Source organism: Ursus maritimus, unplaced genomic scaffold, assembly GCF_017311325.1.
Source record: "Ursus maritimus isolate PB19 unplaced genomic scaffold, ASM1731132v1 scaffold_23, whole genome shotgun sequence".
Classification (NCBI taxonomy): Eukaryota; Metazoa; Chordata; class Mammalia; order Carnivora; family Ursidae; genus Ursus; species Ursus maritimus.
The window spans coordinates 19,668,459-19,684,826 of record NW_024424786.1 but is presented as its reverse complement, the minus strand read 5'-3'; the positions used below and the strand labels follow the sequence as shown (position 1 = coordinate 19,684,826).

The 16,368-nt window shown below is 47.9% G+C and overlaps 1 protein-coding gene across 1 annotated transcript in view; it reads right to left on the bottom strand.

Moving 5' to 3' along the window:
- Positions 1-16,368, bottom strand: part of KIAA1549L (KIAA1549 like) — a 121,096-nt gene that overhangs the window by 20,008 nt on the left and 84,720 nt on the right. Inside the window, exon 16 of the mRNA XM_008686828.2 lies at positions 372-722. Within this exon, the coding sequence (XP_008685050.2) occupies positions 372-722 (351 nt within the window). The remainder of the gene's footprint in view (positions 1-371; positions 723-16,368) is intronic.

Genomic DNA, 16,368 nt, shown 5'->3' with positions numbered 1-16,368 from the left:
GAACCACCAGGCCCAGGGCCCCCTAACGCACAGCTCTGCAATGTGTTCTGACATTTAAAATGGGTCCTCACACTTGGAAATGCAGGAAACCACCAGTGCATGACGAATGAGGCCAAGCCTTTACAGGAGGGATAGTCGGAAAGGAAATTCATTCTGCAATGTATTATGGTTTGATATAAGGGGCTTCCTGTGTGCCTGTGCCCACGGGCTTAGGCTTGGATCATGGGTGGAGGATAGGATGAGAGCCCAGAAAGTTTGTCTCCAAATCCCCAGGTGGTTTATCCGTAGAAGGCCCCGTCCTGAGATCCCTGTGGGAACACACTGGGTAGCACTGACCCGCTGGTGGCAGGTGGGTGGGACGTCTGACTTACCGGCCGAGGCAGACTGTACTGGTACATTTCTGGGCGATAGGTGGGCACCCACTGCACCCCTGCCCTGGGCCGCGTCATGGTCCCCGGAGCGCTGGTCACCACCTCCGAGTAGGGCAGGTGCTGCGCGGAGCCATAGGCTTCCTGGTGCCGGCTCTGGCCCGCGTGGCCCGCGGACGCCAGGCTGAAGGCCTCCTCCAGCAGCATGTGCATCTGCTGCCTGACCTCGTCGATGGAGGGCTGGGAGCTCAGCGTGGACGTCTCCGAGTGGCCCTTCACCTGCCTCGACCTGGCGTAGCCCCGAGGCTCATTCACTCTGTCAATGTTGGTTTCCTCTATGATCTCGGGCTCCGTCTGGGGGAATCAAACACATGCCCATTGATTTGTTAATGAACTTCCTTCCCATTAACGCTGTCTGCACTTCACAATGTGCAGCCTGGACGCTGCACATTAGGTGTAGGGCTCATTTATGCTAGCATGTAGCTGCCCTATCCAGGAATCCCCCCCACAGGGGTGGTCAGCTAGCACTGTGTTTGGAAGGCCACACACCAGCTACCCATGTGCATTTCACTTTTCCAGAGCTCCGGCGATGCAGCGGGCTTAGCTAACTGGCTTAAGGATGATGAGAAATGGCTTTTCATTGACGGCATTAGTGGTATTCTCTAAAACTCCTTGGAAACATTCTCCACCCTCATGCCTTTTAGGTAAAAGATCTAGAGTGTCTGGTAGTCTATACCCCAATGGCTGGTGCTCTAGACTCTGGACTAACCCTCTAAATGGTCCTGTGTCCAGCCATGTAGGGAATCGCTGGCTGCCCGATGCCAGTTTTATCAGAGAGAGCAACAAAATTCTGCTTCTAGACCACTGATCTCAAAGTGGGCTACACACCGGGTCAGAAGCTCCGGACCAGGGCCCAGCAACCTGTGCTTTAAGCAGCCCTCCAGGAGACTCTCCTGCCTGCTCAGGTTTGAGACCCACAGCTCTAGAATATTCTCCTGCCTTCCTCCAGTGAACCTTTCATGTAGGGGGCAGCTGCAGTACCTGAGAGGGCAGAGGCTGGGGCGTCATCCGTTTCCAGGGCAGGCTGCGCGGACTGTCTCACGCTCGCCTGCTAATGAATGCTTATTTAATAAGTCTGCCTGTGTCGTGGTCTCTGGCTCTGAGACTTGCTTTTGTGATAGCCTGAGAGTGAGGTCGTGGGAGCATAGTTAGTCCACGTTCACTCAAGCAGGTCTCTGGCTACTACTGTCTGCTAAAAGAACTTGAGGGTTCTGTGAGAACAAATCAGCATAGATCAGTTCGCCATCCTGCTCTCCATCTATGATGTAGTGACAGACTGTCCCTTTAGCAAAATTAGACAGTAAGTAAGAGGGAAAAAGTCTAAAAATCCATTAACCTTTGGTGTACTTACTCTACTCCCAAGCCTATTGGGGTATGCGTGTAAACTCCTTCTCCATACACACACACCCATTTAAAAAGATTAGGTATTTAAATCCTGGTTCTGGGTGCTTCTTATTATTTTACAGAGAATGAATATTCTGGAACCTGGGTGCCACAATTTAATAGCTGGGTGACCTTGGGGCAATGTCTTAGCTGAGGTCCTCCCATAAAGCAGGACCTGAGACATACTTTATATACAGACCATTCGTTTGCAAAACAATTCTAGGGAATAGGAGTCAGGGCCTAGAATGAGTAAATTGGGGGAAGGAAAAAAAGCCCATCAAGGGGAGGCACTAAATTAGTGATTGCTGTGGGCAATTGAGGCTTACCCCCCTGGGGACCCCCCGAGGAACCAGGCAGAACATGCCTGAGGACTGTATAACAAAATTTTGTCCACCAGCTCTCATCCCTCACTAGTCAAGAGTTGCTCCTGAAAGTGTCCTTGAACTCTGAGATTTGTGCAGGTGCCAGATGGGCACAATGGACTCCCATGGGTGTCCCATGGAACAGAGACCAAGAAGCCTCAGGGCAGAAGCAAAAGCTAAGGAACCGCTACGATGGTACGGTCAAGTGGCTGCTGCGAAGGCCAGATCTAAAAGGTGTGTTGAGGGGCGCCTGGGTGACTCAGTCGTTAAGCGTTTGCCTTCGGCTCAGGGCGTGATCCCGGCATTCTGGGATCGAGCCCCGCGTCAGGCTCCTCTGCTGGGAGCCTGCTTCTTCCTCTCCCACTCTCCCTGCTTGTGTTCCCTCTCTCGCTGGCTGTCTCTCTCTCTCTGTCAAATAAATAAATAAAATCTTTAAAAAAATAAAATAAAAAATAAAATAAAAGGTGTGTTGAGAAGATAGAAGACAGAGCATAAACGGTGTTCTAACCAGGAAAGTTATTTCACTTTCTGTTGCTTGAGTTCCTCATCTGTAAAGTGAGGACAGTAGCATCTGCCTCCAGGGGTCTTACGAGGATTAAATACGATGTACGAAGAGTTTAGAACAGTAGCATATGGTGAAACCCAATGGCCACAGTCGTTACCATAATTGTCATTATTATTACTTTTATGTATTCAACTGCACCTGTTTCTCATGTAATTACTATGTGTAAGTCTCTTGGATACATGAGATAGAGCAAAACAAGAAAATGTCCCTGGGGGGGGGGGGCGCCTGGGTGGCTTAGTCGTTGGGCGGCTGCCTTCGGCTCAGGGCGTGATCCCGGCGTTATGGGATCGAGCCCCACATCAGGCTCCTCCGCTGGGAGCCTGCTTCTTCCTCTCCCACTCCCCCTGCTTGTGTTCCCTCTCTCACTGGCTGTCTGTCTCTGTCAAATATATAAATAAAATCTTAAAAAAAAAAAAAAAAAAAGAAAATGTCCCTGGGGAATTCCTTCATAAAGGGAAGTCTTTCTTCCCCAGAATCTATACACGGAAGGTCAGAAATTTGTTATTTTTCCTATTTTGAAGATGTATTCACTTTCCTTTAGTATTAAATTAATAGAAGTGCATTAGAGAAGAAATAGAAAATAGGGAAAACACCAAGAAGAAATGAGACATCTCCTGTAATCTTATCACCCAGAGTTAAGGCGTGGCCATAGTTCAAGATCAAAAGATGAGGCTCTCTGTCAACCTTCAGATCTAGGTTTATCAACAAACATCTACAGTAAGAATTAAGAATACTATTTTTATAGGAACACAAGCAAAAACAGGTTATGGAGTAGAATGCAAAATTACTTTTGCCCTGATAAACAAACTCAAAAACATTTCACACCTGGGTGCATGTCCCCCATGGGGCTCTTATCAGTTGGGGATCTTTAGGGAAAGACTTGAGATGGCTCTCCAGAAATGTGCTCCTTGATGGCTTCGTGACACCTTCCTAGGGTAGTGAATGCAACTTCTGAAAAAAATTATCTTCGTAATGCAGAAATCATTTTGGACAGAATTTCAGACCCTGAAAGGACTTCAGACCATTTAATCCAAGCCCCATTTTAAGATGAGGCCATCAAAGCCGGAGTGGTTTAAGTGACTCCTCCCGAGTCACCCAGGGGTGGCTGTGGCGGAGCCTGGCTCTCCCAGCTCCCATCCCTCCCACATCCTGCTGCAGCACCTTGCCCGTTACATTTCCCTGTCAGTGCTGTTTGCTACCCACACTGCCCTTCCTCCCTACATCCCTGTCTCCCTAATAAATAATGGATGCTTGATGCTAAACTACTCCCACGTGGAAGATTAATGGCTCTGCGGTGAGCTATGATTTTTCCCACCCTGAGCTGTCCTGTGCATTTCCAGTCATATTGGTGGATCTATTATGTGAATTTATAGTTGTGCCTTAAGCAGGGCAAAAATACACTTCTCAGCAACAACTGCCTGCTTTGCCACTCTCCCAGGAGCCCTGGCTTGGGCTCGGGAGTTCTCGGACTAAGGTTGGTGGGGGAGATATGACCTTCGATGAGGAGGTAGAGACACTTTCTCCAGGCTCCCACTGCATCCTTTAGCTGGAGGGCCCAGAGTTATACCCCAAGTGACCTCAATAGGTTTGTTCCAGCCTCCTGTTTTCCCACTGTTCTCACTTGGTTTTTCAGTCTCTTGACATCTACCAATGGAAACAAGACAAACTGTCATTATACGCTGGGCGTCCTCCTCAGCACACTTGCCTTTCCTTATTTAATGTCTGTCTTGCCCAAATCTGGATGCTCCTTGAGCCCATTCCACCTCTGTCTCTTATGAGCTTAGCCTAAGGCACTTGGCATATTCAAAAAAACTTTGTGAAATTAAACCAAAAAGAAATTCTGTCCAATTGCCCATGGGGGAGAACATGAGGTTAGGATAAAGGGCCCACATTCCCTGACACATTCACTCCAGTGCTGACGAGCTGGATGACCACAGGCAAGTCACATGAACTCCCTAAGCCTCAGGCTCCTCGTTTGTCAAATGGGGGAGATGAGCTTTGATCTGGGAAGGACCTTCCGGTTCTCACATTTACTGTTTCTTGGACTCTACCTTCTCCAAGAAGGCCTGGGTTCCTCCTACTCTCACCACTCTTGGGGGAATCTCATGTCTACTCATGAAGGAAATACCCCTGCCCAACTTCCTTCCCCAACTGGAAACATGTGAGCAGTGATACATTTGCTCTTTTACTTAATAGACAATTATTATCTCAACGAGGCCCTGGGTTGGGAGTTGTGGACACAGCAATTAATAAGATGGTGAGCCCGCCCTCAAGAAGCTCCCAGTCTATAGGAGGAGACAAGCAACAAAGACAGCAGCAATAATCACAGCAGCTCACATTCATGCACAGCTTATGTGCCAGGCACTGTCCTAAGTGCTTTATATATATTCACTCTTTTTCTTTTTCTTTTTTTAAAGTTTATTTATTTATATTCTCTACACCCCACGTGGGGCTCAAACTCACGACCCTGAGATCAAGAGTGGAGGGCTCTCGGGGCGCCTGGGTGGCTCAGTCATTAAGCGTCTGCCTTCGGCTCAGGGCATGATCCCAGGGTCCTGGGATCGAGCCCCGCATCGGGCTCCCTGCTCCGCTATGAGCCTGCTTCTTCCTCTCCCACTCCCCCTGCTTGTGTTCCCTCTCTTGCTGGCTTTCTCTCTGTCTGTCAAATAAATAAATAAAATCTTAAAAAAAAAAAAAAAGAGTTGCGTGCTCTACCGACTGAGCCAGCCAGGCACCCCTCACTCTTTCTCTCAATAACCTATGAGCTAGCAACTCTGATTGTCCTTATTTTATAGATGAAGAAGCTGGGGCATTGAATATGTTGCCTATAATTGGCAGAGCTGGAATTCGAACCCAGAGAGTCAGATTCCAACCCCCAAGCTGTTACCCGTTGTATACATCTAAACAGATAGATTCCCATACCACAGATACGGGCTCTGACAGAGGGACAAACAGACTTCTGTGACCAGGACAGACTATAAACTAATTACGGAGATAATCTCATAGATTCCTAGAAAGATGGAAAACATCAATCTATACATATAAACCTCTTGTATGAGTGTCTGGCACATCAGCATTTAATAATTATCAGCGGCTGTCATTACTGTTATCTGTCTCATCCCATAGACTGGGAGTGCCGACAGGGCTAAGCCTGTGTCTCAGGCTTATATGCACAGCCTCCAATCCAGGGCTAAGCCCAAAGCTGGAACCAGGAATCATCTGATGAGCAACAGAACTTAACATGGCAGGTGCTCAGATCTACTTGAGGACCTGTCATGAGCAGCCTTGTCCCGGGTTTTCCATATGTGTTTCTTCACCCCTCCTTGAGATTGTATCCATTCTCCAGATAAGGCATATCATGTGTATACTGGCTTAACTTAACTTGCCCTAAGCCCTTCTCTAACTTGTACATTTCTGAAAATACCTTTTGCTTTTATTTGACAAGAAGAGGGAGACAGGAGCAAAGACAAACCTCCCAGTGTCGGCTGATGGTTGACTAGGGTACAATGTTGGGGGCTGTGTCTGGGACAGAGAATTTATTTTTAAACCTCTTTAACTTGAAGTTTGCTGTACTTGCTTCTCTAACCTCCCGAAGCACTGGGGAACTATTTTTTTTAAAACTATTTTTATAAGTTAATCAAGATGGACTTCAATAAAGATTCTAAAAAATTATTCAGGGAATGTCTGTTCATGGCAGGAAATTAGAAAACACAGATAAGCAAAAAGAAGACAATTAAAATCCACTCTAATCCTACCGCCAGAAATAACTACTGCTAACATTTTGGCCTTTGTGTGTATCCCTCCAGATGTTTTCTATGCATATGAAATAGAAGGAAGATTATCAATGCTGGAGCCTTGCTATCACTCCCCTCCACCAACCCCCACCCCCACTATCCCATCCTGGGCCAATACATAGAGTGCGGGCTGGGCCCTCCAGTTCCTCCCCTCCCCCCTTTCAAGGAGGGCCCAGCACTGGCCACATAGATTCTCCAGCTATGGTGATGAAAAATAGGAAGTGGGGGAGAACAAACAGGCAGAAGGGGTGCGGGCTACAGGATTTTTAAACAGGATTTTGGAGAGGGGCGCAGAAGCAGCCATGACATATGAGCGGGAGAGGAATTTAGGGAATTTTATAAGTATTACTGGGCAAGATATAATCACCTTCATGTATATGAAAAATATGAGTAAAGGAATAGAAGTATTTAAAAATCACTTTTGTTGACACAGACACTCAAACGGAGCCCTCTGGGTCATGCTTTTATAAACAGAACACACAAACACTCATACACATGTATGTATGCACTTATATACATATATAAGGTTTTTTATAAAATGGGGTTGTATGTAATATCTTGAAACCCTTTTTATACAATATTGTGAAATGTCTCTGCCGGTAAATATACGTATTATAGAGAATAACTTTAAATGATTTCATAGTGATGAGGGAACAGAAGGCAAGCTGAGGACAAAGCAGAAACTGACACCCCGCACCCCCCCCCCATGGGATGTACCTGACATTCCTCAGGCACTCCTGGCTGTTAAAGGACAAAGAAGCAGTTAACCTGTAGATACCACAATCCTGCAAGACTTAAGTCTCCCTCAGTTTACAAATGTCTTAGCAGTTTACAAGAACAAAGCATTTCTATCACTAACCTAGCTTCCAGAAGGGAATGTATATACAATTAAATGTCTTATAGCCTGCAGACCATAGACAGATACTTGTAGGAATCCAGGAAGTTCCCAACTATCTTCATGTTAATGCCTTACTAGAGGGGTAAACAACCTTTTTTTTTTTTTTTTAAAGATTTTATTTATTTATTTGACAGAGATAGAGACCAGCGAGAGAGGGAACACAAGCAGGGGGAGTGGGAGAGGAAGAAGCAGGCTCCCAGCAGAGGAGCCTGATGTGGGGCTCGATCCCATAACGCCGGGATCACGCCCTGAGCCGAAGGCAGACGCTTAACCGCTGTGCCGCCCAGGCGCCCCAGGGGGTAAACAACCTTTAACTCGACAATGGCAAGGCCTCGGGTATCCTGTAAGTCTTCTTTAACATATGAAAGTCCTTTCTCAACGTCCCCTTTTCCTTCCCTTTCCCAACCGCACAGTGTATAATCAGCCACCCCTCACAACTCCAGTGAAGCCGCTCTTTCTGCCCACGGGTCCCGTCTCCGTGCTTTAATAAACCACCAATTTTGCACCAAAGATGCCTCAAGAATTCTTTCTTGGTTGTCGGCTCCGGACTCCACCCCACTGAACCTCCCGTATATTCCCCAACCTCATCAATAGCATTCTGCTACATGGAGTTCTCGGGCTGTATGGAACAGACCCCTCTTGTAGGCGGTGTCTTAGTATCTTGCCCCAGAAACAAAGCTGAAATAAGCATACTCGTGATTGACGCTCTGCACACAACCACGGATTCAGCCCTATGTGAAACTCCTAGAAGTGGAATTATGGGGTCAGAGGATATGCACATATTGCAGACCTTGGACTCTTATGGTTTATCATCACTCAGCAGCAAAGGCCACAGGTATTTAGAATAAACTAAGGCCATTTCTTCTCCACACCTGAACACATGACCCCTCCCCCAAGAGGGGCTTGAGCTCAGGTGCCTACTGGAAAGAGGGAGAACCTGTAACCCTTTCAGTGTTGTTTTCAAAAAAGCGCACCAAGATGGCTCACACGGGCTAAGTACCTGCGTGATTTCAGCTTCTCTGAAGCACTGCAGAACAGACTTGAAGGAAATGACAGTCCTGCTGGGACCCTCAAGTACCTTACTCTAGAAAGTATTCCAACACAGCACACAGCTTAGGACACAGCTCAGTCCTACTGCTTGGTCCCAGAGCATATTCAATAGCCCTGAGACTTCATCAAAACTACAAACTAGTTTTCTGGGGTGCCCGGAGGCTCAGTCGGTTAAGCGTCTGCCTCTGGCTCAGGTCATGATTCCTGGGTCCTGGGATGGAGTCCTGCATCCCATCGCTTTGCATTGGGCCCCCTGCTCAGTGGCAAACCTGCTTCTCCCTCTCCCTCTGCCTCCCCACTCCCCTTGTGCTCTCTCTCTCTCTCAAATAAATAAGTAAAATCTTAAAAAAAAAAAAAAACCAACCCAAAACCAAAAAGTACTTTTCTATCAGATACCTAATGAAAGGACAAGCCATGGACCAGGAGAAAATACTAGGATTTGTAACCAGGATATATATGGAATTCCTACACATAAAGAACAAAAAGACAACTCAATTTAAAAATTGGCAAATGGCTGGAATAGGCATTATCCATAAAAGAAGATACATAATATGTCCCATAAACACACGAGGAAGCGCTCAACACTGGTAGTAATTCGGGAAGTTATATCATTTCACATTCACTGGAACCGCTAAAATTAAGAAGATTGAGAACAACAGATGTTGGTGAGGTGGAGGAGTGAAATCAGAAGGGTCACCCCGCTGGTGGGAGGGTCAACAGCACACATGCCTCGTAGACCTGTTTGTAGTTTTTTAAAAAGTTGAACACACACCTTACGACCCAGAGATTCCACTCCTACAGATTTATCCAAGATAAAGGAAAACATACTGTCCTGGCCCGTTCAGGCTGCCAGAACAAAAAACAACGGACCGGGCAGCTTATAAACAACAGAAATGTCTTTCTCACAGTTCTGGAGGCTGGAAGTCTGAGGATGCCAGCACGGTTGGGTGAGGGTCCTCTTCCGGATTGCAGACCTCAGATGGAGGAAGGGGTCAGGGAGATCTCTGGGGTCTCTCATCTAAGGGCACTAATCCCATTCATGAGGGCTCCACACTCATGAGCTCATCACTTCCCAAGGGCCCCACCTCCTAATACCAACACATCAGAGGTTAGCATTTGAACATATAAATTTTTGGGGAAGCAAATCTTTAAAAAAAAAGTGTGGGGGGTGCCTGGGTGGCTTAGTCAGTTACATATCTGCCTTCAGCTCAGGTCATGATCCCAGGGTCCTGGGATCAAGCCCCAGGTCGGTCTCCCTGCTTGGTGGGGAGCCTGCTTCTCCCTCTCCCTCTGCCCCCCGCCCCTGTGCTCTCTCTTTTGCTCTGCTCTCTCTCTCACATAAATAAAAATCTTTAAAAAAAAATTGGGGGGGGGATGCAAACATTCAGACCATAGTACATATGTTCGCAAAATATGAAAATATTTATAGTAGTATTTTCTGGTAGCTTCAAACTGGAAATAACCCGAATGTCCAACAACAGGGTGGAAGACAAATAGTGGTATATTTATACAACAGAATAGTACTCAGTAATAAAAAAATAAACGACAGATACATGCAACAAAATAGGTGAATTCTTTTTTTTTTTTTTACGATTTATTTATTTAAGAGAGACAAAGAGAGAGGGCAGAGGGGAGGGCCAGAGTGAGTCTTAAGCAGACTCCACACTGAGCGTGGAGCCTGATGTGGGGCTCAATCTCACGACCCTGAGATCAGGACCCTGAGATCATGCCCTGAGCCAAAACCAAGAGTTGGATGCTTAACTGAGTGAGCCACCCAGGTGTCCCAACATAGGTGAATTCTGAGCAAAAGAAGTCAGACACAAAGAGTAAATACCAAATAATGTCATTTATATGAAGTCCAAGAATAGGTAAAACTATGAGGGTAGAGATCAGAAAACTGGTTGCCTGTGGGGGGCATGGTACAGACAGTGTGACCTTCAGAAGCTGATAAAAATGTCCTATATTTTGACTGGACTGGTGATTGTAAGGGTACATTCAGTGGTACGCTAAAGACCTATATATTTTATCCTATAACACAGAACAAAATGGCTTGGGTAACATAGCTAGTTCTATGGGGATGGTCAGGGAAGGCCTCTCTGAAGAGGTGATATTTTTGAAGACCCGAAGGAGAAGGGGTTAGCCATGTGATGATGACAGGGAGGCTTGTGAAAAAGTCCTGAGATGGGAAAGAGCTGGTAGTATTTGAGAAAGAGAAAGGTGGGCTGTTATGGGCTGAACTGAGAACCCCTAGAATTCCTATGTTGAAGTCCTAACCCTAGTACCTTCGAATGAGACTGTATTTGGAGATAAGGTCTTTGCAGGGGTAATGAAATTAAAACGAGGCCATGAGAGCGGGGCCTAGTTCGGTAGGGCTGGTGTCCTTATAAGAAGAGGAGATTCGGACACAGGGATGTGAAGAGGGCAGATGGTATGAAGACAGGGAGAAGATGGCCCTCTAGAATCCAGAGAGAAAAGCCTAGAACAGATCCTTCTCTCACGACCCCCAGAAGGAACCAATCCTGCCAACACCCTGATCTTAGACATCCAGCCTCTGGAACTGTGAGAAAATAAATTTCAGTTGTTTTAAGTTACCAGGTCCGTGACACTTCATTAGGGCAGTCTGAGCTGTAACACATGAACCATGTGGCTGGAGCCCCAGCTGTCAGGAGAAGGGGCTAGAAAGGCAGGCAGGAGCCAGATCACGTAGAGTCTTGAAGGCCACGGTAAGAAGGCTGGAGTGTTTTCAAAGGGCAATGGGAAACTCTTGAAGAATTTTAAGCAAGGGAGAAATGTGACTGGAATTTACGGAGGGCGAGTGAGAAGGCTCTTGTGGTCATCCAGGTAAGGAGAAACAGCAGGGACGTGAATTAGAGTGCTCGTGGACAAACGAGGTATGGACAGGCTGGAGAGATGTTTTGGAAGACAGCTGACAAGGCTTGCTGAGAGAAGAGATGTGGGGATGAAACAAACGAAGGAGACGAAGCTGAGACCTTTACCAAAACAGGGCATCTTGCTACTCGGGTCTCCTTGATGTTCTCTGAGCTCCCCAGGCATACGTCTTCCTCTGGCTCCTCCCACTTGCTGTTCCTTCTGCCCAAATGCTCTTCCCCCAAGGGTTAGCCTGGCTAGCTCCCTCATTTCTGGTCTTTGCTCAGAAGTCACCTCCCCCTGAGAGCCTTCCCCCAGGTCAACCTATTAGGAGCATTTCTGACATTGTGCTGAACAGGTTGCACTCAGGTGTTGATCACAAGTTCTTCCTACTGGAATATAAGCTCCCTGAGGGCAGGGACTTCGTTGTGTCCACGGCAAATAGTAGGATTTTAATACATACTAGTTGAATGAATAAATGGAAATTCATCTTAAATGAGAGCCTGGAGGATTTCTGCTCAAAAGCCTCTACCAGGAAAACACATTGCCAAGTGTCTAAAATGAATTAGACGTAGAGGCCGCTTTTAGGCAAACAGGCTTGAGCGACGGGACCTAGAAAAGGCTCACAGTGACCCCCCTGGCTGAATCCAGACAAGCCCAGCAGGTGACTCACCTCAAAATATCCATCAGCCCTAACTAATGGGCTACTTACAACTAGGCACAGTTGTCAAAAATGGGAAAATTCCATATGTCCATACGTCATTATACCTCTTCGTCTTCCCCCTTTAAAAATGGCCCCCACCCACTGCCTCGTGGCAGACAAACTCTCCTCTGCTGTCCTGCTCTCTGCTCCTTGCCTGCTCCCTTGCCGTGTGTTCAATATTCTATCTTCTTTGTTCTGTCTCAGGTGAATTCCTTTACTGCCCAAGCCACCAGCTTCTACCTGATTGTCGCCCCACATTTGGGGGCCCCCACTCCATTGGAAGAGATGTCACATTTAGACACCACATTAGATAGCTTTATTTAGAATGCAGTGGAAGAGGAGGGATGAAGGGCTCTTGATGACGTGGGAACACAGGCAAGAGAAAAAAACCTAAATTTCCTTATAACTTACAGCCCCCTGACAAGTCCTTGAGACAGGCAGAGTGACCTTCCTCGAGGAACTCAACTGCCTTGATGTTAAGACTTTGCTAAGGGCAAAAGGCAATCTTAGCTTAACATTATCCCGACCTCCCAAGATCCCGTAAGTCGACTTCCTTTAACATATAAACATTCCTTTGGAAACTTCCTTTATCTCTAAACTCCCATGATATATGTTAGCAATCATCCTCCAAGCATATGGCCCTCTGAAGGGTCTCATGACCAAAGTTTTACTGGACAATAATAAATGACATTTTCCTAACAACAGATAGATGTCTTACAAGGCCACACTTTCCAAGACACACGAGTATGTACGACATCACTTTGCCTCGCTCAGTCTCTCCACTTACGGAGTACCAGAGTTGGCCCTCAGGCCCTGATTTTCCGCTCCGTGCTAATCCCAGCTCCGTCCGGCAAGGAGAACAGGTTCTGAACAAATTCTGCAACTTCACAGCAGGAGCCCAGAGGCCAAGTGGAGGGTTCAGCAAGATCCTTTTTCAGGCCATCTGGCCACGACGCCTTGATCTGGCTCCATGTCCATTTTTCTCTCTACCAAACAGGGTCCTTTGGGCAACACAAAATTAGGGCTGCTTCTGGCCATCTGACGCCAGCTCTGGGCTGACCAGCCCCAGTGCAAGTGCTGCCTGTCACCAAGTAAGCAGAGACATATTTACAAAGCTGCTTTTGGAAACCAAAGTCCAGGGAGTTTTCACTTCCCCTTGCGGGGAGAAGCGATATCCGGGGCCCAGGCACAGGGAGCCCCTTCCTCCGGAGGCCACCTCTCAAGAGCTTCTCTGACAATGAAGGGAGACTGGTACCCTTCAGAACAGGCACCGTGGTTTAGTGACTTCTTTTCTGCAATCGGCATGCAAATGGAATTTTTAAAAGTCTCTGCAAAATTGCAAATTTCACTGAAAGTTCCAACCCCCTAATCGCGGGTAGGTGGTTGGCTCCGTGTGCAACCAGCCCCATCCTTAGGTGCTTTTCAAATCACCTCATTAACATAACAAAACACACTTTAATTTGCTCATCACTTAGGAAATTCCAAGGGTTTTTGGAGCTCTGTGTCTGGAATAGTGGACGGAAACCAAATATATATTTCTTCTTATAAATCACAATACCACAATGTGTGACAAAATTCCCAGCAGTCCTGAGATGTAGAGTGCTGGGATGGAAGAGAAACGAAAAATAGGATCCCTCTCTCCCTCATGGAATCTGTTAGCCTTAGTTCTAACAGCTCATGTTCACTGGGTGTTTTCGATGTGCTTTTACTTGCGTTGTCTCACTTAATTCTTACAACGACCCTATAAGGCAGGTGTCCTTTGTGTCCCCATTTTCTAGATGAGAAAACTAAAGCCCCGGGGAGGTGGAGTAACCCAAATTCATGTTGCTGGTAAGAAGCTGAGCTGGAACTTGAGGGCAGCCGAGCTCCAGAGGCCAGGAGCCTGACCATTACACAACACCGCGTGTTAACGCTGAGAACGAGGCGTGAGCCACCGCCAATGAATTACAAGTGCCTTTTAAAGAGGATTCAACTGCAAAGTAAGCACAAAGGGAAGGCGGAAGCATGGGAAGCTATGTCACTGGGCGCTTTTGAGGGGAGCTATCCCCTGCTTTCTCTCATTTTCTTAGCTGAGCTGGTGCTGTGGGCAGCAAGGGGACAGAAGGTTAGTTTTTTTTGTTTTGTTTTTTAAAATATTTTATTTATTTATTTATTTGACACGGAGAGAGAGAAAGCCAGCAGAGAGGGAACACAAGCAGGGGGAGTGGGAGAGGAAGAAGCAGGCTCACAGCGCAGCAGGGAGCCCCCTGCAGGGCTCGATCCCAGGACCCTGGGATCACGCCCTGGGCCGAAGGCAGCCGCTTAACAACTGAGCCACCCAGGAGCCCCAGAAGGTTAGTTTTGAGACCCCTCACGATTCGGTAACAAAACAGGCTTTCCCCACCGCCCACTCAGACCTGCTCTTTCTCCTTTCAGGTCTTGAAAAAGCCAGCCAGGCTCACAAAATCCCTTTTTCTCCCTCCACCTTCCCCTAAAACACAACCGCTCCCTGTAGCCAGGCCTTCCCGCGCCCATAAGGAACAGCGGTCCGTGGCTCTTCAGCGCACCCAACTCTCCCTCACGGACAGTGAACCAAAGATGAGGGGCGGACACCGGAGGAATGAGCGACCTGGAGGGTTAGGCTGGTGTTGTTCCTTAAAAGGCCCAACCACCAATGATCCTCGAGTAGCGGCTACCATGATGGCCTCAGCCAACGGCGAGGGGGGCGACTAGCCTGCCCCAGCTCCCTCGGGGAGGTCTGACTGGGTTAAACGGATCCGTGTAAGACTCCCACCCCCACTGCTACAGTGATGGATACACGGGGTGGGCACCTGACCTTCGGAGGCTCACTTAGAGTCAATCCCGTAAACTTTGTTTCATGGCTGGAAAGGAGAAATTCTCTCTTTTCTGGTCCATGTAGTATGTAGATATGGGGCCAAAGCTGCTGCTGCCAGTTCCTAGCAGAGCCAACCTGCAGATGACGCCGACGGGAGGACAGCGCCGCACAAGCAGAGGGGTGGAACGGAAGCCCCAGTCGGACCCCGCCTGGATTTACCGTACCCAATAGCTTCCCTTCATGATTTAAGATCATGTCATCCGGGTTGGGTTTTCTGTTACGTTAGCCAAACGTCCTAACCGATAACCACTACTTAGAACTTCAAACGGTAACATACATTTGTCTACGCTGATTTGATAAGCCAGTCAAATAAAATGTTTATATGGCTTGGCGTTCTAAATCCGTCCTAAATCCACCCTATATGTTCAAGTCACATCAGGAGTCACCTCTTCTAGCTGACATGCTTGTTTGCTTGTTTGCTCACCAAATAGAGACACTGAATCTACCATGTGCCGGTTCCTATTCCGAGTGCTGAGGTTTCCAGGATGAATAAAACATGATTCCTGTCCTTGAGGAGTCAAACGGGGAAAATAACACAAGTAAACCTACAGATGGAGGCCTGGGAGTAAGGGCTTTGATGGGAGTGAGTCCCCCGTGCTAAGGCAGCACCAAGGACAGGCGCCCCCTTCAGCCTCACAGATACTGGGGCCAAGGAGAAGATTCTGGGGGAGAAAATGTTTAGATAAGTTCTGCAAGCATTGCCTGGATCACTGGTCTGCAAGCCAGAGCGGGTTTGCCCCCAGGATAACGTCTGGAAATGTGTTGTCACAACTTCGGAGGTGCTACGGTGGCCCGTGGGAGAGGCCAGGGATGCGGTTACACAGCCTACAACACACATCACAAAGGATGATCCAGCCCCAAAACCAACAGAGCTGAGGCTGAGAAACTGTGGCTGCACGAAGTGGGTGGGAAGGGATGTCTTTGAGCAGAGGGACGAACACAGGCAGAGACACAGAGATGTGAGTCCACATGATGAATGTGGGAAGGGCGTGGGGGGCCGGAGCCCAGGGTGGGTGAGGGAGCAGCGAGCACCTGCTAGGAGGCGAGCCCGGGCCAGCCAGAGCAGATGCAGCCTGAGCCAGGAGCTGAGGGTTTAATCTTAACCTGAGCGCCGTGGGGAGCTACCGAAGGATTGAAGCGAGGGCGTGTGCTTTGGAAGGACTCCTCTGGCAGCTGTTTGGTGGCTTCTTGAGTGGTGAGTACTGGGAACTGGACCGGCAGCAGCTGTGGCCCGGACAGGAACAGGCCTCCAAGGTCACTCCCCCAGCCTGCTGCACCTGTTTCCGCCCATCTGCTCCACTGGTGTGGACAAGCGCTCGAGTGACTCCATCCTTCTCTTCTCCAGCCCCGCACAGGTAATGCGGTGGGATCACCCGTGGGGCTTACACGCTAACGCCAGCAGAGAAAGTAGAGATCAGAGAAACTTACAAAAAAAAAAAAAA